Source organism: Bos javanicus, chromosome 15, assembly GCF_032452875.1.
Source record: "Bos javanicus breed banteng chromosome 15, ARS-OSU_banteng_1.0, whole genome shotgun sequence".
Lineage (NCBI taxonomy): Eukaryota > Metazoa > Chordata > Mammalia > Artiodactyla > Bovidae > Bos > Bos javanicus.
Genome location: NC_083882.1, coordinates 51,993,291 through 52,020,507, shown reverse-complemented (window position 1 = coordinate 52,020,507; position 27,217 = coordinate 51,993,291). Strand labels below are relative to the sequence as shown.

The following is a 27,217-nucleotide window of genomic DNA, read 5'->3' as shown; positions in this document are numbered from 1 at the left end:
ACAGAGGATGCGATGGTTTGATGGCATCACCAACTCAATGGATGTGAATTTGATCAAACTCCTGGAAATAGTGAAGGACAGAGAAGCCTGGCATGCTGCAGTCCGTGGGGTCACAAAGATTCAGACATGACTGAGCGACTGAACAACAACAGAATATAGACAAAGCATCTATACCTTACAGGAATAAAATATATAAAGAATTTTGGACAGTGCCCAGCAGATAGTATTAGATGGTCTAATAGCAGCTGTATTAGATGGTCTAGAACTCTCTCAGTCACCCTTCACCTCTTTCCAGCCAGCTGTCCAGAACATGCTGTCCATGCTGGACACTTCCATTCCCCTCTCTTCTGTTGGAGAGCTGAGAAAAGGACAGAACAAATATTCCAGTTAGCCCAGGAATACTTGGATCCAATTCAAATGATAAAGTCCTCTGCCTGGCTCTAGATTAAAGCTGCAGTGAAAAATGAAATTGAGAGCTATGAATATCCCCTAGATTGGAAGAATAAAGTTATTTGGCAAGATCATAGCAAGTATCAGAACTGAAAACTGGCCAAGTCTAACTAGTTTTAGTCAGTGGTACTGGAAAGCAAAAGTCACATTTCCATTCACGTTCAAATAACTTATGTGACACATGTAGGGTGATTGACTTTTTATTCAAACAGTTTCCACCAAGGAACAAACTGACTGTGGAGCTTAACGGGGCAGGGATTTCCAGGTGTCAAAAAATAATAGGAGCTCAACTGAGCAGCCAGAGCAACAATAAGAGCAGGCCGCAACGCAGAGGCCAGGCCTCATGGAGCCCAGCCCCATTCATGCTCTCAGCATAGAATCTCGCCACCTCCTCGTTGGGGTTGTCCAGGATGGGGTCGAACCACATCTGAATGCAGCGGCCGCTGCCACGGCTGTAGTTGCTGGCTTTGTAGGAGTGACTCCAGATTTCATTGCACAGAGCAGCAGGCGTCGGGAAGTAGAAGTCGAAGCGGTGGCAGGCAGCTTTCACTGGGCACTGGTTGTACCCTGTGGGGAGGATGCAAGTCTGTAGCCACCGGGTCCAGAATCACCTCTTGCTCCACCAGCCCCAAAACTGCAAGTCTCCATAAACCCTTCCACACCCCCCCCACCCCTTCCAAACCCCTGCCCAGCCCTCACCTGAGGTCCAGTCCCAGCCCCTGTGCCAGTTGCTCTTGCAGGTGTAGGAGGTGCGGCAGTCTTCCCACCAGCTCTGACAGTCCTCTTTGCAGAGGGGCACATTCAGGATCCGTTCTTTGCGCCAGCTCTGATTCACCTGGGTTGGGAACCAGGGAAGGAGGGCTCTAGTCAGCCAGGGATCTCAGCTGCTACAGCCCTGATGGAGTCCAGGGCTGAGAGAGAGGCAGTGACTCCACTGTTAACCAAACTCAGTTTTAGCTGCTCTCTGCTCAAAAGCCAGTAATCAATGGGACTTCCCTGGTGGTACAGTGGGTAAGATCCACCTGCCTATGCAGAGGACATGCATACAGCCCCTGGTTGGGGAAGATCCCACATGCTGTGCAGCAACTAATCCTATGCTCCACAACTATTGAGCCTGCGCTCTAGAGTTGGAGAACTGTAATGGAGCCCAAGCGCCACAACTACTGAAGCCCTTGCGCCCTAGAGCCCGTGCTCCACAACTAGAGAAGCCACTGTAATGAGAAGTCCATACACTGCAACCAGAGAAAAGGCCACACAGTAATGAAGACCCAGCACAGCCATAAATAAATAAATAAAATTATAAATAAAAATATGCATTTCAAAAAAGAAAAGCCAGCAATCTGGAGAGGAGTTAATTCATGTCCTGAGACCAGCTCTAGATTATGTTCAGCCATGCTCGCTTTTAAAGGAGAAAAGGGGAAAGAACCTCAAGGAACCATTAAGGCAGGAAGTTAGATTATGCATTGTTCTCCCTTGTGCACCGACTGGCTGACTTCAGATACCACATTGCCCAGTGACTTGCCTGCAGGTTTGCTAAGGGAGCTGCTGGAGGTACGGAGTTAATCATTTTTTAGCTACTTAAGTAATTCTTCATCCTTACTTTTTTAATCTAGGAAAAGAATCAACAGGTTAGGCAAGGCATGGTATCTATTCAGGAGAGCATAAGTCAGGAGTTAGGTTAAATTGCCTGGTGATTTCATCCCTATAATTAGGTTGTTTTAAGGTTAGAGGAACCAGAGATCAAATTGCCAACATCCATTGGATCATCGAAAAAGCAAGAGACTTCCAGAAAAACATCTACTTCGGCTTTATTGACTATGCCAAAGCCTGTGTGTGGATCACAACAAACTGTGGAAAATTCTTCAAGAGATGGGAATACCAGACCACTTCACCTGCCTCCTGAGAAATCTGTATGTAGGTCAAGAAGCAACAGTTAGAAGTGGAGATGGAAAACAGACTGGTTCCAAATTGGGAAAGGAATACGTCAAGGCTGTATATTGTCACCCTGGTTATTTAACTTGTATGCTGAGTACATCATGAGATGCTGGGCTGGGTGAAGCACAAGCTGGAATCAAGATTGCTGGGAGAAATATCAATAACCTCAGATATGCAGATGACACCACCCTTATGGCAGAAAGAAAAGAACTAAATAGACTCTTGATGAAAGTGAAAGAGTAGAGTGAAAAAGTAGGCTTAAAACTTCAGAAAACTAAGATCATGGCATAGGATCCCATCACCTCATGGCAAATAGATGGGGATACAGTGACAGATTATTTTTTGGGCTCCAAAATCACTGCAGATGGTGACTGCAGCCATGAAATTAAAAAATGCTTGCTCCTTGGAAGGAAAGTTATGACCAACCTAGACAGCATGTAAAAAAGCAGAGACATTACTTTGCCAACATAGGTTTGTCTAGTCAAAGCTATGGTTTTTCCAGTAGTCATGTGTGGTTGTGAGAGTTGGACTATAAAGCTGAAGAATTGATGCTTTTGAACTGTGGTGTTGGAGAAGACTCTTGAGAGTCCCTTGGACTGCAAAGAGATCCAACCAGTCCATCCTAAAGGAGATCAGTCCTGGGTATTCATTGGAAGGACTGATGCTGAAGTTAAAACTCCAATACTTTGGCCACCTGATGTGAAGAACTGACTCATTTGAAAAGACCCTGATGCTGGGAATGACTGAAAGCAGGAGAAGGAGAAGACAGAGGATGAGATGGTTGGATGGCATCACCGACTCAATGAACATGAGTTTGAGTAAGCTTCAGGAGTTGGTGATGGACAGGGAAGCCTGGTGTGCTTCAGTCTATGGGGTCACAAAGAGTCAGACACGACTGAGTGACTGAACTGAACTGATGGTTAGAGGGGAACAGAAATGGGCAAACAGGAAAGGGGCAAAAGAGGTACTCCCACGACCCTCCTCAGACCAGAATTCCTGGAGTGTCCCTGCAAGTGGCTGGGGGTGGGTCAGCTAGGGGGCTGTCCTCTGCTGAAGCTCCTGTCTGCGGGGCTGGTGCCCATACCTCCCGGATCCAGGGCCCCAGATTAGGTGAGCACTCGTAGAGACAGGTGTCCTGAATAAAGTGGCGCTTGCATGCAGGCTCCATCTTGCCGCAGTGGTCCCAGTCGAATCTGTACAGGCTGGAAATATCCTTATGGGCTTCTATGCTGGTGTTGACAAAGCAGCAGGCATTCTTTTTCCAAGGGCTGCACTGTTGGGGGGGGCGGCGGGGAGAGGGACTCAAGGGTGATCCTTCACACCCAGCACAACCAGAATATTCCCGCCTTTCCCCTTCAGTCCTTGATTCCCCAACAGTCTTCAGAGAAACATCAGGTGGAGGAACCCTTTTTGGGGGACAGGGTTTTCCAAGACTGTGGGATCCCAGGGGTAGCAGTCATCACAATATTCATTCATTCAAATTTTTATTGAGCTCCTATTTCTAACCCAGGCATTTTTCTAGGAACTGGGAACAAAATGAAAACAGCACTGGATAATTGCTTTGGGCAAAACAGGAGAGGAACAGGACATTTCAGTTTTCTGGAATGACCAGATTAAGCCTCTTTGGGAAGGCTCACCTTCAGATAAAGATCTGAAGGTGAGGAAGCAAGTTAAATGAACCACAACCCCAGTAGAGTTCTAATTACAGAAATACACAATGATCTTATGAATGAATGAAAACCCATGGCCTAGAATTTAGTATAAAAGCAGAATATTAAGGGGACTTCCCTGCTTGTCCAGTGGTTAAGAATCTGTCTGGCAATGCAGGGGATATGGGTTTGATCACTGATAGGGGAACTAAGATCTCCATATGCCACAGAGCAACCAAGCCTGCAAAGAGCCTGTGCTGTGGACCGCAATGAAGACCCCACACAGCCAAATATAAACTTTTAAAAAAAATTAAAAAAAGAAAATCAACCCCCTCCTTCCCCTCAAAAGGTCTCTCCAGGCCTGCTTCCTGATTTGAGTAACACGGAAACTCAACAACCGAGAAGCTGAGCTCTAGGCATTGTTCTGACCACACTGGGCACGCAGTACATGTAAAAGAGTCGATGCAAACTGAAGAAAGAGCTGTTCAGGGAACTTCCCTGCCTCCACCAAGGACGGGGGTAGACGTTCCCTGAGGCAGCTCTTCCCCATCCCAGATGACCCCTCGGCCTACCTGTCCATGTAACTTGTCCTCGGGACCTGGTTTTTCCTTATGGTACCTGGCATTCATGCAGACGTTGAGAAGCTGAGTCCCGGGCCGGGCTGCCCCCACAGCAGCCACACACACTAAAAGGCACAGCAGTGGTGTGATCTTCCAGGCCATGCCTGTCTCTGAAGAACCAATTTCCTTGAAGGCAGCAAGGAAAGTCAAAGTGGGTCCTCAGGCTGTTAATAATAAATTAGGAGGGTGGGTGGAGTCTAGGGCGGGATTGAGCCCTAGTAACTCTAATCTTCCTAGTCTCAGGAAGATTGGGATCAGACACAGCCTTTTGAGACAATACCTTCCTGGCTTTTCTACAAGGTCTTGAGGATCAAGTGGTGCAACTGACAGGTGGAGTTTGGGCAAAATTCAGAAATAGCCAGAAGATTGCCAGAGGTCCACAATCTCTCCTTTGAAATCCGTGAAGGCAAATATTTCAGAGTTTAAACTTTTAAGATTTGTTGGCTGAAAACACACACAGTGTAAGAGCTATTGAGTTGAGTGAACCACACATCTCGGTAGAAAGTTGCTTCTAGTCACAAGGTAAAAAAAAAAGGTACCTTTTTTTTAAATTGGAAGAGAAAGTGAAAGTGAAGTCGCTCAGTCATGTCCAACTCTTTGCCACCCCATGGACTGTAGCCTACCAGGCTCCTCCGTCCAAGGGATTTTCCAGGCAAGAGTACTGGAGTGGGGTGCCATTTCCTTCTCCAGAGGATCTTCCCAACCCAGGGATTGTAGGCATTGTAGGCAGACGCTTTATCATGAGCCACCAGGGAATTGGAAGATAATTGCTTTACAATGAACCGACTCATTAGAAAAGACCCTGATCCTGGGAAAGATTGAAAACAAAAGGAGAAAGGGGCGGCGGAGGATAAGATGGTCAGATAGCATCATTGATCCAAGGGACAAGAGTCTGAGCAAATTCCAGGAGATGGTGAAGGACCGGGAATCCTGGCAAGTTGCAGCCCATGGGGTCGCAAAGAGTCAGACGACTTAGTGACTAACAATAAAAACAATTGCTTCACAGTGCCGTGGAGGTCTCTGCTGTAAATCAACATGAATCAGTCATACCCTCTTTCTTGAGCACCCCCCGCCATTCCACTCCTCTAGGTTGTGTCAACTACAAATGGGCACTGAGCCTTGGCAAGAGCCAAGAGCAGTGGCAGCGCCTGCACAAGGGCATTTGCCACCTGCCTCTGTGGAAATTGAGCCCTGTGCTGCTGCAGCTGTTGACCTTCCACACCCCCTGAGGAAGTTCAAGGTGGAATGTGCCCCAGGGAATCCGGTGGGACAGGTCTTTAGGTAGTTAGATATCTTCAGGAGTTGATTTTATGATTCCAATCCTTGCATCTCCTCATATCTAGAGAAGCAATAAATCCTTTCATGGTGACATCGGATCCTCACGACTAGCAGAAAACTTCTTGTAAAGTAAGCAATTGATTGCATTAAACTCCTCCTTCACCAAAACATATATTGACCTTCCCCGACTGCCTCTTTGGAGTAGTCTCTCGGAGCTATCTGAGGTGCTGCCTCCTGAGCTGCAGACCTCATTTTGCCCCAAATAAAGTTTAACTTGCAATTCTCAAGTTGTGCATCTTTTTTTTAAATTTATTTTTTAATTGAAGGATAATTGCTTTACAGAATGTTGTTGTTTTCTGTCAAACCGCAACATGAATCAGCCATAGGTATGCATACATCCCCTCCCTTCAAGCTGTGCATCTATGGTAGTTGACAGCTATCACAGAGTGCCAGGCTGGCTCCCTGTGTTACACAGCAGCTTCCTGCTGGTTACCTGTTTTACACAGGATATTGTACGTAGGCCAGTGCTAGTGTATCAATTTATCCTACCCTGTCCTTCTCCCACTGTGCCCACCAGTCCATCTTCTACATCTGCATCTCCAGGTCATCTCTGTAAATATGTTCATCAGTACCATTTTTCTAGACTCCATATATATGTGTTAATATACAATATTTGTTTTTCTCTTTCTGATTTTGTTCTGCCTAATAGACTCTAAGTTCATCCATCTCTCTACAGTTGACTCAAATGTGTTCCTTTTTGTGGCTGAGTAATATTCCATTGTATATATGTACCACACTTCTTTATGCATCCATCTGTCTATAGATGTCTAGGTTGCTTCCAAGTCCTATGTGTGTGAAAGTCGCTCAATCTTGTCTGACTCTTTGCAACCCCATAGACTATACAGTCCATGGAATTCTCTAGGCCAGAATACTGGAGTGGGTAGTCTTTCCCTTCTCCAGGGGATCTTCCCAACCCAGGGATCGAACCCAGGTCTCCCGCATTGCAGGAAGATTCTTTATCAGCTGAGTCACAAGGGAAGCCCATGCTTCAATGTCCTAGCTATTGTAAATAGTGCTGCAGTAAACATTGGGGTACAAGTGTTTTTTTTGAATTGTGGTTTTCTCAGGGTTTATGCCTAGTAGTGGAACCATCACATGGCAGTTTTATTCCTATTTTGTTAAAGAATCTCCATATTGTTCTCTATAGTGGCTGAAATTAGAATCAATTTATATTCCCACCAACAGCACAAAAAAGCTTCCTTTTCTCCACATCCTCTCCAGCATTTATTGTTTGTAGTTTTTTTTTTTTTTTTTAAATGATGGCCATTCTGATGGGTGTGAGGTGATAGCTCTTTGTAGTTTTGATTTGCCTTTCTCTGATATTGAGCAATGTTGAGCATCTTTTCATGTGTTTATTGACCCTCTGTATGTCTTCTTTGGAGAAATGTCTGTTTTAGTCTTCTGCCCATTTTTTGATTGGGCTGTTTGTTTTTTTGATATTGAGCTATATGAGCTCCTTATGTATTTTGGAGATTAATCCTTCATCAGTTGTTTGTAATTTTATCCCATTCTGAGGGTTGTACTTTAATCTTGTTTATTGTTTCCTTTGCTATGCAAAAGCTTTTAATTTTAATTATGTCTCATTCATTTATATTTGCTTTTATTCCATTACTCTAGGAGATAGGTTAGAGAAGATCTCTCTGTCATTTATGTCAAAGAGTGCTAAGCCTGTTTTCCTCTAAGAGCTTTATAGTTTCCAGCCTTAAATGTAAGTCTTTAATCCATTTTGAGTTTATTTTTGTGTATGGTGTTAGGAGGGCTTCCCAGGTGGGTAGTGGTAAAGAACTCACCTGCCAATACAGAAGATGTAAGAGACACGGGTTTGATCCCTGGTTCAGAAAGATCCCTTGAAGGAAGGCATGACAACCCACTCCAGTATTCTTGCCTGGAGAATCCCATGGACAGAGTGGGATTCCCTGGTGGGCTACAGTCCATAGGGTTGCAAAGAGTTGGACAAGACTGCAGGGACCCAGCCCGCATGCAGTGTTGGGAAGTGTTCTAATTTCATCCTTTTACATGTTGTGCTTGTTGTGCTCAGTCACTCCATCATGTCTGACTGTGCAACTGTAGCCTCCTCTGCCCATGGTATTTTACAGGCAAAAATACTGGAGTAGGGTGCTATTTCCTACTCTGGGAATCTTCCCAATCCAGGGATTGAACCCACATCTCTTGCATCACCTGCATTGGCAGGTTAGTTCTTTACCATCAGCGTCCCCTGGGAAGCCCCTCTTTAACAGGTAGCTCTTCAGTTTTCCCAGCACCATTTATTGAAGAAGTTGTCTTTTTTCCATTGTATATTCTTGCCTCTTTTGTCAAAAATAAGGAGTTCCTTATACAGCAAGGAGATCAAACCAGTCAATCCTAAAGGAAATCAACCCTAATATTCACCAGTAGGACTGAAGCTACCCTTTTGTGGATCACTGCCTTGTTGTGGCAAAGCGGCTTGTGTAACCTGATAAAGCTATGAGCCGTGTCATGTATGGCCACCCAAGATGGATGGGCCATAGAGGAGGGTTCTGACAAAATGTGATCCACTGGAGGAGGGAATGGGAAACCACCTCGGGATACTTGCTGTGAGAACCTTATGAACTGTATAAAAGGACAAAAATACATGCCACCGAAAGATGAGTCCTCCAGGTCTGAAGGTGTCCAGTATTAACTTAAAAAAAACTAAGATCATGGCATCTGGCCCCATTACTTCATAGAAAACAGAAGGGAAAAAGTGGAAGTAGTGACAGAGTTCCTCTTCGTGGGCTCTAAAATCACTGCAGATGGTGACTGCAGCCACGAAATCCGAAGACATTTGCTTCTTGGCAGGAAGGCTATGACAAACCTAGACAGTGTGTTGAAAAGCAGAAATATTACTCTTCGACAAAGGTCATATAGTCAAGGCTATGATCTTCCCAGAGGTCACATATCGTTATGAAAGCTGTACTGTAAAGAAGGTGGAGAACGGAAGAACTGATGCCTTCAAACTGCTGGAGAAGACTCCTGAGAATCCCTTGGACAGCAAAGAGATCAAACCAGTCAATCTTAATGGAAATCAACCCTGAATACTTGTTGGAAGGACTGCTGAAGCTGAAGCTCCAGTATTTTGGTCATCTGATGTAAAGAGCTGACTGACTGGAAAAGTCCCTGATGTTGGGAAAGATTGAGGGCAGGAGAAGAGGGCATCAGAGGATCAGATGGCCAGATGGCATCACCAATGCAATGGACATGAATTTGGGCAAACTTCAGGAGATGGTGAGGGACAGGGAGGCCTGGTGCACTGCAGTCCGTGGGGTCGCAAAGAGTCGGACATGACTGGGTGACTGAACAACAACAACAAGAACTGATGCTGAAGCTGAAGCTCCAATCCTTTGGCCACCTGATTTGAGGAGCTGACTCATTGGAAAAGACCCTGATTCTGGGAAAGATTGAGGGCAGGATCAGAAGAGGGCAACAGAGGATGAGGTGGTTGGATGACATCACCAACTCAATGGCCATGAATTTGAGTGAACTCTGGGAGATAGTGAAGGACAAGGAAGCCAGGCATGCTGCAGTCCATGGGATCACAAAGAGTAGGACATGACTTGACTGAACAACAAAAGGTCAGTGACTGAAGTCGCTAATGACTTACTCCCTGTAGATGGCAGAACGACATTCTTTCGCTGGCAATTTTATCAAAGGTAATGCAAAATAAGATAATACAATTGTATGCACTCAGTGATCAAGCACATGTTCTATGGGGAAATAGCTACACTAGTGGGATAATTAAAATAATAACCTCGCGTTCATTCTCAGATGAGATTTTGATAACAAATGACTGTGTAAAAGTTTACAACAGTATCTTAATTTTGGAGCTCCAAATGCAGATCTATTTTTTTTTTTTTTTAAAAGCCCTGCTTTCAGCACTTTCCAGTTTCATTATTTAGCCACTCTCAGAGACCCTGTGACCTGGGGCAATGTCAGAGAACAAAGGCTTGGAGGTGGACATGAGCAACAGTTCACCTCTGGGGTCCAGGGCGGCTCCTGAACCCTGCCCCAGAGCTGGCCTCTTGATAGCATCTCAATCTCCTGACCTCTCACACTGAGATTTGGGAGGTGCCTGCTCCCTCATCCCACTGCTCACCAGGTGCCTGGTTCTCCTAAAATGCCCAGAATTCATTTCCCATGGCTCCTAAAGCTTATGCATCCTCCCTGCTCACAAAGTTGCCCTGCCCTCCCATTGCCCCCCATCTCCTGAAGAACTCCAGCATCGTGCCTGGGTCTCCTGGATGGGGGCTGAGCTGAGTGGCCTCCAGGCTGACTCTGCCCTAAGGGCTCTGGGAAACCTGGAATTAAATTCCCACAAAGCTCCCCTCATCCTCCTTGTGTCCTCACTTTTCACCCTTCCACAATTCAATATCCTGCTACACATGTTTATTGTTCACTGTTTAGGTATTCATTCATTTACTAATTCATTCATTCCAGGATCCAATTATCTCTCCATGGACCCTGTCACTCCCTGATCTCCAAGAGCACAGGAGACATCTTAACTCTTGGAAATGCCACATGGTTCACAATTAGGTTCCTTTGGGAGCACAGAGTCTAACAGTTTAGAGCACAGGGTTTCGGATCCCAACTCTCATACTCCCTCCACCCCCCCTTGACCTTGGGGGAAAATAACTCACATTATCTTGAGGCTTAGTTTCCTTACCTGAGGATTAAATGTAGGGGGGAAGCCCTAACAATCACTAGCCAACTGGGCCCGGACTGAGAAATCACTTGGGAATGGGGAACGTGCCCCAAGTCACACAGTTCAGTTCAGTTTAGTTCAGTCACTCAGTCGTGTCTGACTCTTCGCGACCCCATGAACCGCAGCACACAGTAGGGACCACCCACGTCCAACTCTGGACCCTCAAATCCAGGGCTCCTTCAGCTTTTGCCCCCTGTACCTCCGCTGTGCGGAGGCTCCCATGGGGTGACTAACAGACTCCTGGGGGAGTACTGGGAGGGCTGAGAAAGCCCTTTCTCCACTCAGTCAGTTGGTGATTCTTTTTTTTGCTATGGCCTCTTTCTAGAGCCAGTGCTTTCTTCCCCTCCATGCCACATAAATCAGCCTGTAAACCCCTCCCCATCTTCCTGGTCTCAGCTCAGATCTTGGTCCAGCTTGCCCCTCCCTTCTCCCCTCCCACCCCCACACCAATCATGACCCTGACACCACCACCCCTCCCCACATGGTCCCAGACTTAAAGCTCTGAGCACTCAGTGCAGTGCTGAAAGGCAAAGTCCTGGGTTCTACCAACTTATAGTTTAACCTTGGGCAGGCCCCGATTCTGCTTCTGGATTCTCTGCTTTTAGGGATCCTGCCAGAGTGGATCCTTCCAGTTCAGATCCTTTAGTGCTTTCTGGGAGTGCCCTAGGGTGTATAGCTAACATACCTGGGAGGAATGCTGGCTGTTCGTCTGGCTCAGGCTTCTGTTCTGCTCTGCAGTCCCCCTTGCCTCACTCTAGGGGACAGAAGGGCTTAGTGGCCTAGGAGACGGGCCGTGGGAATGTGGCCCAGGAGAGGCTCTTAGGATAGGGCGAAGGCCACCCAGGAGTTAATTATTGCATGTGGGCTCCAGCCAGGCCTCCATGGGAGGGTGGTGGGTAGGAGTGTGAGGATTAATAGTGCAGGCCCAAGGTCAATTACCGAGCCCCACTTACTCCATTTTCTCCCCTAAACTCAGTTCTGAGAAAACCTTGCAGCCTGAATTGCTGAGATCCTTTAAAATAATCTGCTCCACTTCTAACCCCCTCATCCTGTTTTACAGATAAAGAGAATGAGACCCAGAGAATCAGGACAGAGCTCATTGCAGGGCAAAGGCTGGAGCACAGGTTTCCAAGCTCCAGGGCACTTGAACAGAGTGTTGTTCTTGTTCAGTCACTCAGTCATGTCCGACTCTTTGCGACTCCATGGACTGCAGCATCTCAGGCTTCCCTGTCCTTCACTATCTCCCTGAATTTGCTCAAACTCATGTCCATTGAGTCGGTAATACTATCCAAACATCTCATCCTCTGTCGTCCCCTTCTCTTCCTGCCCTCCATCTTTCCCAGCATCAGAGTCTTTTCCAATGAGTCAGTTCTTCGCATTAGGTGGCCAAAGGATTGGAGCTTCAGTGTCAGTCCTTCTAGTGAGTGTTCAGGGTTGATTTCCTTTCTAATTGACTGGTTTGACCTCCTTGCTGCCCAAGGGACTCTCAAGAGTCTTCTCCAGCATCACAATAATTTGAAAGCATCAATTCTTCAGCACTCAGCATACAGAGTGCAGAGTTCCCATATCCCCAGCCTATAGAGCCACTGACTCTTCAATCTCATCAGCCTCAGGCATCACCCACTTCCAGCTGTAAAATCACAGATGTTCAGTTTACTAGAGCCTCAGTTGTCCCAAGGCCCTAGCTCCCCTCCCTTCCTCCATCCATTCACACAAGTCTACTTTCTCCAGCAGCCAACAGTCTGCTCTAATGTAGATTCCTCGCCCCCTACTCCTACCCCAGCCAGGAACAGAGCCTTCCTTTTTACACCCTCTGAGGCCAGGTTGCTACCACTGCTGGAGAAAAAGAAAAGAGGAGGAAGAAATAAGTTCAGGAGAGAACGTTGAGCTCTCTTGTGTTGAGGTGCTATGTGCAACGTGGTGTGAGGTTGTGGTAAAAGAGAAAACCCAGGGAAGGGTCCATGTTGGATGTGGAAGCCATCAGCCTACACACAGCAGCAGAAGTTTAAAGAATATAGGGCCTCAATACTGTTGGAGGACTTCGCTGGTGGTCCAGTGGTTAAGAATCCGCCTGCCAATACAGGGGACATGGGTTCGACCCTTGGTCCAGGAAGATTTCACATGCCTCAGAGCAACTAAGCCCTTGCACCACAGCTACTGAGCTTGAGTCTTGCAACTACTAAGCCAAAGCACCCTAGAGCCCTCGCTCCACAAGAGAAGCTATCACAATGAGAAGCCTGGACACCACAACCACAGAATAGGCCCTGCTCGCTGCAACTAGAGAAAGCCTGAGCACAGCAACAAAGACCTACTGTAGCCAAAAAATTAACAAAAATTTTAAAAAAGGTCTCAGTTAAAAAAAAAAAAAATGCTTGTAAAGGGCACCGGTCTGGGCCCATGGAGCAAGGAAATGGGGAGCTGGGAGCCAGAAGAGGCAGCCGGATTACTGGAGGAGAATCAGCCAAGAAGGAAAGCCCCATAGGCCTGCAAAGAAATTGACTCCAATGCGGGGAGGAGGGAAGAAATGGACTCCCAGGAGACCCCCATCTTGTGCCCTGCTTTCCCTCTCCCGCAGAGTGAGCCATTCCTGAATCTTGTGACAGACAAGCTGGGAGGACTAAGCCCTCTGAACACCTGAGCAGGTAGAAGGCAGCTAGGACCCCCAGACATCCCTCCTGGCTTTACAAGCCCAACTCAGCCTTCTCCTGATTGGAGAAGCATGGCCATGTGTCCAGGAATGCCCCAAAGCATTCTCCTATACACTCATCTAAGGGCTTCCCAGGTGGCGCAGTGGTATAGAATCTGCCCGCCAATGTAGGACACACAGGAGACACCAGTTCTCTCCCTGGGTTGGGAAGATCCCCTGGAGTAGGAAATGGCAACCCACCCCAGTATTCTTGTCTGGGAATTCCCATGGATAGAAGAGCCTGGCAGACTATAGGCCAGGGGTTTGCAAAAGAAATGGACAGGACTGAGCACACACACTCACGTATGTGTTCATCAGGATGGACTTTCCCTGTCCCCCATTCTCTGCCCCTGCACCAGAAGTTGATTATAAATTGGACTTTATAGATGCTTTTGAACTCTGTTGTTGGAGAAGACTCTTGAGAGTCCCTCAGACTGCAAAGAAGATCCAACCAGTCCATCCTAAAGGAGAGCAGTCTTGGGTGTTCATTGGAAGGACTGCTGTTGAAGCTGAAACTCCAATACTTTGGCCACCTCATGTGAAGAGCTGACTCATTGGAAAAGACTCTGATGCTGGGAAGGATTGGGGGCAGGAGGAGACAGGGACAACAGAGGATGAGATGGCTGGATGGCATCACCGACTTGATGGACATGAGTTTGGGTGAACTCCGGGAGTTGGTGATGGACAGGGAGGCCTGGCATGCTGCAGTTCATGGGGTCGCAAAGAGTTGGACACAACTGAGTGATTGGACTGAACTGAACTGAACTGAACTGATAGTCCATCCACTCAGGAGTGATGTTTGACCCCTGAGAACTCAGGGGTTCAGAAGAAGAGACTGGCAAGTGGGAGGTAAGTTGGACCCATGAGTTCTAATCCATGAGGAGTCCCTGCCCTTGCTGAATCTCATGCCGAGCTCTGAATCTGAGACCCCAGTGCTCAGACCACCTGGCCAACAGGCAGGGACACAGTCAAACAGCCACTGTGAAGCCGATCCTGAGAGTATCCACCTGGATTACAAGCTTAATATCAGCCAAGTTAGCCATCAGCATCCTTGTGGACCCCAAACTGAAGGCTACTCTGTGACCAGACAAAAATAACAGGAAGGTCTTTGGCCCTGCGTGGGTAAGGGCTCTGGGCTGCAGGGAGAGGGGATGGGAGAAGCTGGAGCTTTTCCTGAGTGCGAGCCAGCATCATATGCAATTGCTTACCACCCATCCTCATAGTTGAGAAAAATATAGTTCCCAGGCAGCAAAGAGGGGCTAGGATTCAGAACTGAGTCTGATTCCAAGCCTGGTTTCTTTCACAAAGAAAGGAGAGCACTGTGAAGGCATCAGAGTCTGAGGACTGCAGATCCAGTGTTTCTTCTCTGGCCTCATTTCCTGCCCTTGTCCTCTTAACTTCTATCTTAGCCACCTAGAAATTCTCCTTGTGCTTCTATCACCTCCAAGCCTTTGTACTTCTTGAACCTTCTCCAGGAAATGTCGTTCCTCCTGCCTAATCTGCTTGGTCAACACTACGCTCTCTCTGGAAACTTTCCCTCACCTTTCTGGGCTTCCACAGAACTGCGCCACACTCTGTGCTCCCCTGGAGCAAACCCTCAGCTCAGTGTGCTAAGAGTTGTCAGTTATCAGGTCTGTCTGTCTGCCCCCACCAGAGAGTACAAGGCACTTAGTTGCCTACGTGTCGGCTGACAGAGTCAGAAGGCATCTGTTGACCGACAGACTGAGTGCATGGATTCCTTTGCTTCCTAAGCACCTCCTCTGTGCGAGGCACTGACCCAGGGCCAGGGGATCCGACCCAAAATGACATAGACACAGCCTTTGCCTTAACGTGTGTATGTTTTGTAGGGAAAGTCAGACAATAAGCACAGCGAATTGATATCTATACAAGAGGACCCGTGATGTGATGAGAAAGTACCCAGGTGAGAAGTTCTTTTGGTTGGGTTGTCAGAAGTCGTTTGTCGTGCTAAGTCGTGTCTGATTCTTTTTGAGGAATTAATCATAGGATGAACTCTAAGTGGCTACAAGAAGTCAGCCTGCAGAGTATCAAAACATTCTAGGAAGCTCAACTGAACACAGTGAGTCAGCCTGCAGAATATACAAGAACATTCTAGGAACCCAGAGAGGAGGGGACTTCTGGGCCACTGAAGGAGTTTGGTTTTTCCAGCAGATACCATGGGAAAGCATTTAAAGGGTTGGAGAGGGGGGTGTCACAAAAATAAAACATTTTTTCGGTATTTGTTTTCATTTTTTAAAAAGCGTCCATCAGATAGTAAAATTCCAGGGTGAAAGTTTGATGATGAATAGGATATTTGCCATCCTCAAAATATCTACCTACAACATACTTATTAATTACAAAAAGGGGGAAAGTAATGGAGAAACCTGGCAGACCCAATCCCAACCAGTTAACGTCCTCAGGAATGGGCCAACCTGACACCTATGCCCCCCGCCACCACGATGCATCAAGAGCACACAGAATTGCTTTCAGGATATTCATGTCCAAAGTGCAGAACCTCAGTCAGATAAACCCAAACTGAGAGTTATTCTACAAAATAACTTTCAAAGATGTCAAGGCCATAAAAGAATGAACCTCCCTCCCTCAAATGTCCATCAGTAAGTGAATGAATTAAGTGTGATCAATACATAGAATGGAATATTGCCCAGCAATGAAACAGAATGAACTAGTCTCTGTAGATCAATATGGAAAGATCTCAGAAACCTTGTTCTCGTGGTAAGAAACATGGCCAGTGAAAAACTCTACTGAGACGCCCTTTATCCCACCTATCAGTTTAGAAGAAAATCAGCTTAGTAGAACATTCAAAGTGTGATGCTCTACTGGGTTGACCACATGATGGGGAAATAAGGCACTCATACATTGCTGGTGGGGGCCCCATTGATACAACCCCTGTAGAATTATAACTATCAAAATTATAAATCCAAACGCTCCTTGACCCAGCAATCCCTCTTCTGGAATCCAACAGTATAGCATTCTACTATGTATATTGTTATTCACTGTAGAATTGTCATTAAAAACAAAAACGAAAAAACAAAACAAAAACGAAACTGAGACAATGCAAGCTTTCCTCATGAGGGTCTGCCCACCAATATCTCCTTCCCAGCCCACATCTAGTAAGGGAAGGAAAGGGAAAGAAACTTCAGGAGCCAATAACTCATCTGCCAGTCTCTCCCCAGCTTCCCTCCACCAATTCTCTTGTTCTCTTGTGGTATAGGAGGGGGCAGGCCAGTGCAGAAGAGCCCCAGGCTAAGGATGAACTTCCACCCTCTGCTTGCTGATGAACTTCATGCTAGCCCAGTCCCTTTTGGGACCTCTCAACAGGAAGGATGGAGCAATAAGGCATGCCTACCACCTCCCAACCCACTCATCCCCAAATTATTTATAAAATACAGTACACACATGGATATATTTATTAGAATAAACTCTCAGAGGATCCCCATAGGGTTTTGGATCAGGAAACAATGACCAAGGTATTATGAGTCCTCCTCGTCTGAGAGAGTGGAGCTGGGTTGAACTGAGATAATCATCCAGGTTGGGTGCAGGTAAGGAAGATGTTCAGGTGTCGGCAGCGAGAACAGCTTAGTTAAGGAGCCAGAGTGGCAGCATCTGGGTCAAGTTGAGCAGGAGGGGTCAGATCCCCTGGGGTGTGGACCCAGAAGTAGGGTTCTCAGCATAAAATCTCGCCACCTCCTCATTGGGGTTGCCCTGGAAGGGGTCGAACCACATCTGAATGCAGCGGCCGCTGCCCCGGCTGTAATTGCTGACCTTGTAGGAGTGACTCCAGATTTCATTGCACAGAGCAGCAGGCGTCGGGAAGTAGAAGTCAAAGCGGTGGCAGGCAGCTTTCACTGGGCACTGGTTGTACCCTGTGGGGAGGATGGAAGACCTGTAGCCACTAGGTCCAGAACCATCTCTTGCTCCACCAACCCCACAACCGCAAATCTCCATAAACCCTTCCACACCCCCACCTCCCCCTCCCACTCCCCACACCCCCCAGTCCTCACCTGAGGTCCAGTTCCAGCCCCTGTGCCAGTTGCTCTTGCATGTGTAGGAGGTGCGGCAGTCTTCCCACCAGCTCTGACAGTCCTCTTTGCACAGGGGCACACCCAGCACCCGCTCTTTGCGCCACCTCTGGTTAACCTGGAGGGGTCAGGGGAGGGAGGGAGCCAGTCTGTCAGGGATCTCAGCTGCTATAGCCTTGATGGGGTCCAGGGTTGGGGAGGTGGGGGCGATGCCTCTATCACCCTCAGACCAGAATTCATGAACCACACCCTCCCTGCAAGTGACCAGTGGACTCTGCCCTCTGCTGAAGCTCCTGTCTGTGGGGCTGGTGCCCATACCTCCCGGATCCAGGGCCCCAGATTAGGTGAGCACTCGTAGAGACAGGTGTCCTGAATAAAGTGGCGCTTGCAAGCAGGCTCCATCTTGCCGCAGTGGTCCCAGTTGAATCTGTACAGGTAGGAAATGTCCTTATGGGCTTCTATGCTGGTGTTGACAGAGCAGCAGGCATTCTTCCTCCAGGGGCTGCACTGTGGAGGGGAAGACGTGGGGCTAAGTCCTTGAGCCACCGTGGCCATCTCCATATTCTGGCTCCTCTGCCTCGGGTAGATCATCCAGAGGATCACTCGCTGGGGAGGCTGCCCCTGAGCCTGGACTTGAGAGCCCTCATTTTGGGGTAGAGGCAGTAATAATACTGACCTTCTAACAGAAAGTAACACAGGGGACGTGGGAGATCTGGGGAATCATCATCTGGGGGGACATTATTATTTGTACATCTCTAAACTGTTTACAAAGTTATTTCACGTTATCTGGGTTATTTATATTATTCATTTTGCACCGAGCTGGTATTAACTGAGTGCAGGCACTGTGCTGGCTGATGAGTATACTGTAATGAACAAAATAGATCAAATCTCTGCCCTCCTTGAGCTTATGGTTTTAGTGAGGGGCAGGGAGGGGGGATACAGAGAACACTGGGGGCACAGAAATAGCAGATACAAAGTCCCTGAGATTCTTGCACTTTATCTTCTCTTACTGAAGATAATGGTCCCAGTCGAAAGACCATTACTCCAGTTTTACAGAGTTTAAGGAAGCGGCACCCTTTGTGGATGGTAAGGTTAAGGTTTTAACTCAGGACAGAGAGGAGAGGGGAATCCTGGACTCAGGTTGTGGTGGGGGGTGGAGGAAAGGGGACTGGTCTGGCTCTTTCAGGGTCTGGAAGCCCAGGTGAGGGGACTCCTGGTAGGTCTTGAAAGAAGAGAGGCACAGAGTGGCAGTGACCCGCACATGGCCTGGCCATGGGCCATGGGACTAAATGTGGGAGGCAATCCTGGAGAGGTAAATTCAAAGCAGGTAAGAAGGTAGCAGGGGCTTCCCAAGTGGTGCTAGTGGGAAAGAACCCCCCTGCCAATGCAGGAGATATAAGAGACACAGGTTCAATCCCTGAGTTGGGAAGATCCCCTGGAGGAGGGCACAGCAACCCACTCCAGTATTCTTGCCTGGAGAGTCCCACGGACACAGGAGCCTGGTGGGCTACAGTTCAGCGGTTCACACAGAGCTGGACATGACTGAAGCGACTTAGCACACATACACAAGATGGGAGAAGTGATTGTGGTTTTTAGGAATTGCCGTGGGCTGGGAGTCAGGAGCTGAGTGATCATGATGCTTGAAATGTCTGAGATGAACTCTAGCATGCAGGCTCAAGTGAGGGGGCAGCTGTGATGGCTCCGGACACTCAGGAGAAACTAAGGAAAGTCCTTGATGGCGGAGCCAAACTGATCCCTCTCCAATAACCAAGCCCATGCCGGGAGCTGCTGCCGCAGAGCCTGCTTCCAGGCTTCCCTAGCTTTTTGTGCATACCGTTCCTCAGATGCCCAAATCCTGGTCAACTTGCAAGACCCCATCCACTGCATCCCTGACCTGCCAGCCAGGGTCAGTGGTTTCCTCCTCTGAAAGGATTAATACATGTAATGAAAAATACTTCCTGGCCCGTTTTGGAGAGGCTCTAGAAAACCGGCCACTCTCACATAGCCTACGTCCCTCTGAATTGCAGTCACCTGTCTTCCTCAAAGATCTGCGCACCATTTCTTGGCAAAGAGGAAGTGCTACTAAAGGTTCTTTAAAGCCCCCTTTAAAACTTAAAAAATCCTAAAAATTCGGTGGTGCATATGGACTTTCAGTTCTGGAAGATGAAAACATTCTGGAGGTGGATGGTGGTGATGGTGGTGAGGTTTGCATGTGAATCTACCTAATGCCACAGCATTGCATGCTTAGAAATGCGTAAATGGCAAATTTTATGTTATGGGTATTTTACTAGCAAATGAACTGTTGGAAATAGCTCAGAAGTCATGGGCTGCTGAACTTCCCTCTCTTCACTTGAAGACCCTGAAGACAGTCCATGCCAGCCTTTCCCTGGGGACACTGCAGCACCCCCAGCAGTGTGAAGGCTTGTAGGGAGCCGAGGGAGAGACCAGAGGGGATAAGATACCCGCATTTCTCATGAGCCTGGAGTTCAACTTCAAGCTCAGAGTCCCTGAGCTGCTTTAGGGATCTTCCCTTGAGACCAGCCTCACCTCCCCTTCTCTGCGGGCCACAGTGTTCTTGGCTCTGGCCACACTGGACTTGGCACCACGCATGCTGTCACCCTCCAACCTGTGTACACACCGTCCTCTGCTAGGCTGCCTTTTCCTGCTTTGTCTTCCTGGAAAACTCTTACTCAACCTCCAAGGCCAAGCCAATGGCCTCTTTACTTGGAAGTCTTCCCAGTGTATCTGATTTGCTACTTTCTCATCAGGACCTAATGGAGGTGAGGACCTGGCCTATTTGTAGTTCTTTGTTACATGGTGACCATGAGGGACCTGTCTCTCTTACCTTGACTTTGAGCTCCATGGGCTGGCACATAGTGCAGGTTGGGAAAGTTACCACCAGTCCCTCTCCCGGCTGGATTCTTAGTTCCCATGTCTACCTGTGCCTTCTCTGGGCCTATTTCCTCATTTGTATAAATAGAGACCACCTGCTGCTGCTGCTGCTAAGTCGCTTCAGTCGTGTCCGACTCTGTGTGACCCCATAGACAGCAGCTCACCAGGCTCCCCCGTCGCTGGGATTCTCCAGGCAAGAACACTGGAGTGGGTTGCCATTTCCTTCCTACCACCTACCAAGTAGGTATTCACAGACAAGGTGTGAGGAAAACACTTGACCCATAGAGGGCGCTAGATAATTAGTCCTCCCAGTGTTGTAGTGACCTCCTAGGAGAGGTCCACCAGGATCACCTCCCTGCCACCCTCCTGCCTCCATCACTCCCAAAGCTGATCTTCCCATCACCCTAACTTCTCCCTTTTTGGGGGTCTTCCCTCTCCCCTACCCCAGACCCCACCCAATCTCACCTGCTCGTGTAGACTGTCCTCTGGGCCTGGTTCTGCCTTGTGGTGCTTGGCATCCATGCAGACATTAAGTAGGTCTGTCCTGGCCCGTGGAGTTCTGGGGACCTGGGCACCCCATGCAGCAGCCACCAAAGCCAGAAGCAGCAACTGTGTCATCTGCCAAGCCATGACCACTCACTCCTGCCAGGAAGCCACCATAAGACTCTTGGTCAGATTTCTTGTCTCCCTCCCAAACCCAGATCTGGCCTCCTCACCTGGCTTACCCCACTTCACCAATGAGCTGAGCGATGAAGGGCCTGTAGAGGTCTGGACCAAGTGGTAGGAATCCACCCCCACCTGCGGACATTTCAACACTAGCTCTGTGACGTGGAGGGAGCCACCACCCCTCTGTAGACATCCCCTTCCGGTTTTGCCAAACAGTATTTCACCCACAATCAGAGGGTCCTGCATAACAGGAACCATGGGGCATAATCTGCTGATGGGGTTGTTGAGTGAGAGGAGGGGTGTCAGCCAGCCTTTGCTTCTGCTTCCTCATCCCATCCCAACTAGCCCGAAGCAACCTAAGTTTAGGAGCCAAGAGATTGCCAGCAGAGTAAACAGGGAAGCTGACCAGTGGCCAGATGAAGGCCATTGAACCATTCAGTTCTTGCTTAAGGTTCCGGAGCCTGTGCCAAGGGAGCTGAGAGTAGCGAGAAGGCTATATGGAAAGCTGTGCTGTGTGTGCTTAGTTGCTCAGTCATGTCCAATTCTTTGCAACCCCATGGACTGTAGACCCCCAGGCTCCTCCGTCCATGGGGATTCTCCAGGCAAGAATACTGGAGTGGGTTGCCTAATCCTTCTCCAGGAAATCTTCCTGACCCAGGGATCAAACCAGGGTCTCCTGCATGGCAGGCAGATTCTTTACCAATTGAGCTACCAGGGAAGCCCTAGTGAGAGCTAAACCTCAGGTCCTTACACCTCAACAACCCTCTGCAACCCCCACTGAGAGGTCTTGGGAAGTTCCCTGGGCAGAGTCAGGACTGGACCTTGGGGAAGGCCAAGAAGTAAGGAGAATGTGGAGGAGAAACTGAGCCAGAGCAGTGGGTGGTGGAGGCACCAGAGGAAAAGCCCTCCCAGGACACCAGGGGAGCCCCCATCTTGCCTCTCACCTCCTACTTCCCATCCCTACTTTTCCTCCCTGTCCTGCTCTTACCTCTGCCCTCAGCCTACCTGGGATAGGAGAGTGTCTCCCCTCTCTTTTATAAGCCTGTGCAGACTGCTTGGTCAACCGCTCAGTCAGCGAAGTCTAGAGGCTTTGTCTAGGAAACAGCTCAATTGTCTTTCAGTTCAGAGCCAGTTAAATTATGGTATACACACCCAGTGGGATTTAACCTGTTGAAAAAAATTGAGAGAACTCTTGACGTATGAATATGGAAAACTTTCCAAGTACATTGTTAAGTGACAAAAGAAAGGTGTATACACTTACGGTCAATTAAACTACGACAAAGGAGTCAAGAGTATACAATGGAGAAGAGACAGTCTCTTCAATAAGTGGTGCTGGGAAACCAGCTGGTGCTGGTGGGAATGTAAGTTGGTGCAACCACTGTGGAAAACAGCATGGAAGATTCTCAAAAAACTAAAAATAGAACTATCATATGACCCAGAAATTCCACTCCTGGATGTATACCTGAGAAAACAAAACCAGCATGTAGGTGCTGGACACCTACATGGAAAGGAATGAAACTAGAACATTCTCTAACACCATATCCAAAAAGAAAACTCAAAATGGATTAAATACCTAAATGTAGACTGGAAACCATAAAACTCCTAGAAGAAAATGTAGGTTGAGCACTCTTTGACATAAATCACAGCAATATTTTTTTCGCTCTATCTCCTAAAGCAAAAGAAATAAAAGCAAACATAAATTAGACCTAATTAAATTTAAAAGTGTTTGCACAGCAAAGGAAACAACCAACGAAATGAAAAGACAACCTACTGAGGGAATTTCCTGGCGGTCCAGTGGTTAGTACTCCATGCTTCCATTACAGAGGGCATGGGTTTGACCCCTGGTCAGGGAACTAAGATCCTGCAAGCTGTGCAGTGCAGCCAAAACAAAGAGAGAAACAAAACCCAACCTACTGAATGAGAGGAAATATTTGTGAATGATATAACTGATAAGGGTTTAATATCTAAAATATATAAACAGCTCCTACAACTGGACAGCAAAAATACAAAAAAAAATTTTTTTTAAATAGGCAAGACCACAATAGTTATTTTTCCAAAGAAAACTTGCAGATGGCCAACAGGCACATGATGCTCAACATCACTAATCATCAGGTAAATACAAATCAAAACCACAATGAGATATCGCCTCTCCCCTGAAATATACATCAGAATGGCTATTATCAGAAAGGACACAAATAACAAAGGATGTGCAAGGATGTGGAGAAAAGTGAACCTGTGTACATTGCTGGTGGGAATGTAAGCTGGTGCAACCACTGTGGAAAACAGCACGGAAGATTCTCAAAAAACTAAAAATAGAACTATCATGTGACCCAGAAATTCCACTCCTGGATGTATACCTGAGAAAACAAAAACATTACTTCAAAAGATACCCACAGGGACTTCCCTGGTGGTCCAGTGGCTGGGACTCTGCGTTCCCAGTATAGGAGTTGGGGTGAGGCATGGGTTTGATCCCCGAGAGCTGGATCCCGCATGCTGCCACTGGAGTAGTCACATGCCTAAAGATTCTGAGTGCAGCCAAATAAATGAATAAATATTTTACAAGTGCTTTAAAAATCTAATAGAGAGAGACACACGTGGACTTCCCCACCAGTCAGTGGTTAAGACTCTGCCTTCCAATGCAGAGGGCTCCGGTCAGGGAACTGAGGCCCCATATCCCACATGCCTCAGGGCATGACCAAAAAAAAAATTAAAAAAATAAAAAATACAACAAACTAGTGAATATAACAAAAAAGAAATAGACTCACAGATATAGGGAGCAAACTAGTGTTAACCAATGGAGAGAGAGAAGGGAGAAGGAACAATTTTGGGGTAGGGAACTAAGAGGTGCAAGTTATGATGTATAAAATAAGCTTTGAGGATGTATTGTAAAGCATAGGAAATGTTAGCGATATTTTATAATAGCTATGAATGGCGTGAGTGCTTGCTTGCGTGAGTGCTTGGTTGCTTCAGTTGCGTCTGACACTCTGTGACCCCATGGACCATGGCCTACCAGGCTCCTCTGTCCATGGGATTCTCCAGGCAAGAACACCGGAGAGGGTTGCCATTTTCTTCTCCAATAAATGGCGTTATTACCTTTAAAAATTGTAAATCACCATATTGTACACCCATAATATTTAATATTGTATATCAACAATACTTCAATTTTTTAAAAAAGAAGAAGGTGCAGAAGGGCAACATGCATCTTTTGTGTAAAAAAGGTGGAGAGAGAATATCCATCTTTACAAATTCTGGAGGGAATTCCCTGGTGATCTTGCAAAACCTTACAGCACAGCCAAAGTAAAAAGTGAAGAAAGAAAGGAAGGGAGGAAGGGAGGGAGGGAACAGGTGGAGGGAGGGGGCAGAAAGAGAAAAAGAAAGAAGGAAGGAAGGGAGGGAACAGGCGGAGGGAGGGGGCAGAAAGAGAAAAAGAAAGAAGGAAGGAAGGGAGGGAACAGGCGGAGGGAGGGGGCAGAAAGAGAAAAAGAAAGAAGGAAGGAAAAGAGGGAAAGAGAATTCTGGAATGCTACAAAAAATATTTTAAGTGGTTGCTTGGGGGAGGACTTTGGCTTAGGGATTGGCTTAGAGTCTTTCCTCTATGAAAATTTCTGTGCTGTTTTGATTTTTGAACCATGTGAATACACATATACCTTTTTGAAATATACATGTATTTATGTATGCTGCTGCTGCTGCTGCTAAGTCGCTTCAGTCATGTCTGACTCTGTGCGACCCCATAGACGGCGGCCCACCAGGCTCCCCCGTCCCTGGGATTCTCCAGGCAAGAACACTGGAGTGGGTTGCCATTTCCTTGTCCAGTATTTATGTATACTTATATATAAAATATATATAAATAAAATATAAATGTAAATAAATGTATAAAGTTTATTTATAGATATATATTTATTTATATCAGTTTTGGATACCATACACATATTTACAAAAATATAAACATAAGACTACCAAGCATGCTAGTTCCTTGGGTATAATGCCAGAGAAATTCTTTGCATTTATGCCACATATATTCCATTTTTATGCACAAATGATAGTATGTTTCCCATTTTTAGATATTTTCACTATATGTATTAGTTGCTCAGTCATATCTGACTCTTTGTGACCCCATGGACAGTAGCCCACTAGGTTCCTCTGTCCATGGCATTCTTCAGGCAAGAATATTGGAATGGGTTGCCATTCCCTTCAGCTTTCGAGAAAAGAAAAAAAACCTCATGAAACCAAGCCATCCACACTTACACACTAGAATATTATTGTCACATTTAATAACATAACCTTCAAATTACTTTTCTGTACCTTGTACAGTCTGAAATTAACTCAAATGCAAAAAAAAAAAATCCTTTCATTAATCATTATAACAAAAAGATAAGAAGAATAAGTTCATTTTTGCAAGTTAAAAGTGCATGATCCTCAGTCTTTATTTCTCAAATGTTGTTGTAGACAGTAAAATTGCTAAATGGTACTGCTCTTTTTTTTTTTTAAGTAATTTATATTGATATTTTCCCATTACGATTTTGGGAAAACCTTCAAATCCTGTCATCACTCAGCTAGTAGAATGCCTCTCAAGGGAGGATGGGGGGCAAAGTCTGTGGTTTCAGTCTGTTCTCAATACCTGGTCCTGCTGCAGATAAGTCTGAGGTGATAAGGTCAGTGTCTGCCTGTGAGGTGCTCAACCTTGCCCCATCCACCTGCCTAGGGCTCCATCTTTGCTGAGTGCTGGACCGTAGTCAGCAGTGTCCTTCCGTCCTTCTATTGTACCAGCCTGGGATCTTCAATGTGTTCCTGGTCTTTGCATCTTCACTTTCTAAATAGAGATGTGTATATCCATCTTCCTTCTCTTAGGAGTAGTTTGAAAGTGTTATTTGTAGCCTAATTACCTATCTCCTAAGAGAAACCTGTGTGTAGGTCAAGAAGCAACAGTTAGAATTGGATGTGAAACAACAGACTGGTTCAAAATTGAGAAAGGAGAATGTCAAGGCTGTATGTTGTCACCCTGTTTATTTAATTTCTATGTAGAGTACATCATGCAAATGCTGGACAGGATAAATCCCAAGCTGGAATCAAGATTGCCAGGAGAAATATCAGCAACCTCAGATATGCAGATGATATTACTCTAATGGCAGACAGCAAAGAGGAACTAAAGAGCCTCTTGATGAGGGTGAAAGAGGAGAGTGAAAAAGTTGGCTGGAAATTCAACATTCAAAAAATGAAGATTACGGCATCTAGTCCCATCACTTCATGTCAAATAGAAGGGAAAAAAAGTGAAAACAGTGACATATGTGACAGATTTTATTTTCTTGGGCTCCAAAATCACTTGGAGAAGGCAATGGCAACCCACTCCAGTACTCTTGCCTGGAACATCCCATGGACGGAGGAGCCTGGTAGGCTGCCGCAGTCCATGGGGTTGCTAAGAGTCAGACACGACTGAGCGACTTCACTTTCACTTTTCACTTTCATGCATTGGAGAAGGAAATGGCAGCCCACTCCAGTGTTCTTGCCTGAAGAATCCCAGGGATGGGGGACCCTGGTGGGCTGCCATCTATGAGGTCACACAGAGTTGGACATGACTAAAACGACTTGGAACAACAGATTGGTTCCAAATAGGAAAAGGAGTATGTCAAGGCTGTGTATTGTCACCCTGCTTATTTAACTTCGATGCAGAGTACATCATGGGAAACGCTGGACTGGAAGAAGCACAAGCTAGAATCAAGATTTCGGGGAGAAATATCAATAATCTCAGATATGTAGATGATACCACCCTTATGGCAGAAAGTGAAGAGGAACTAAAAAGCCTCTTGATGAAAGTGAAAGTGGAGAGTGAAAAAGCTGGCTTAAAACTCAACGTTCAGAAGACGAAGATCATGGCATCCGGTCCCATCACTTCATGGCAAATAGGTGGGGAAACAGTGGAAACAGTGTCAGACTTTATTTTTTGGGGCTCCAAAATCACTGCAGATGGTGACTGCAGCCATGAAATTAAAAGACGCTTACTCCTTGGAAGGAAAGTTATGCCCAACCTAGATAGCATATTCAAAAGCAGAGACATTACTTTGCCAACAAAGGTCCATCTAGTCAAGGCTATGGTTTTTCCTGTGGTCATGTATGGATGTGAGAGTTGGATTGTGAAGAAGGCTGAGCGCCAAAGAATTGATGCTTTTGAACTGTGGTGTTGGAGAAGACTCTTGAGAGTCCCTTGGACTGCAAGGAGATCCAAACAGTCC

General features: G+C 46.7%; 1 protein-coding gene across 7 annotated transcripts; it reads right to left on the bottom strand.

Moving 5' to 3' along the window:
• Positions 1-634: 634 nt before the first annotated feature.
• Positions 635-22,152, bottom strand: LOC133226804 (folate receptor alpha-like). 7 transcript variants are annotated; one of them, XM_061380726.1, is made up of 10 exons: positions 21,996-22,152; positions 21,041-21,122; positions 20,790-20,966; positions 17,751-17,939; positions 17,415-17,550; positions 17,176-17,276; positions 4,607-4,780; positions 3,470-3,658; positions 1,150-1,285; positions 635-1,017 (listed from the first exon to the last, which is right to left on the bottom strand). In XM_061380726.1, the coding sequence occupies exons 3-10, from the start codon at positions 20,952-20,954 to the stop codon at positions 737-739; spliced, it is 1,371 nt and encodes a 456-aa protein (XP_061236710.1). In that variant the 5' UTR covers positions 20,955-20,966; positions 21,041-21,122; positions 21,996-22,152; the 3' UTR covers positions 635-736. The 7 variants fall into 7 exon arrangements, with proteins under 7 accessions (XP_061236710.1, XP_061236713.1, XP_061236712.1 ...); XM_061380729.1 differs by having other exon boundaries at positions 21,060-21,122; XM_061380728.1 differs by lacking the exon at positions 21,041-21,122 and having other exon boundaries at positions 21,935-22,152.
• Between the last annotated feature and the right edge of the window lie 5,065 nt (positions 22,153-27,217).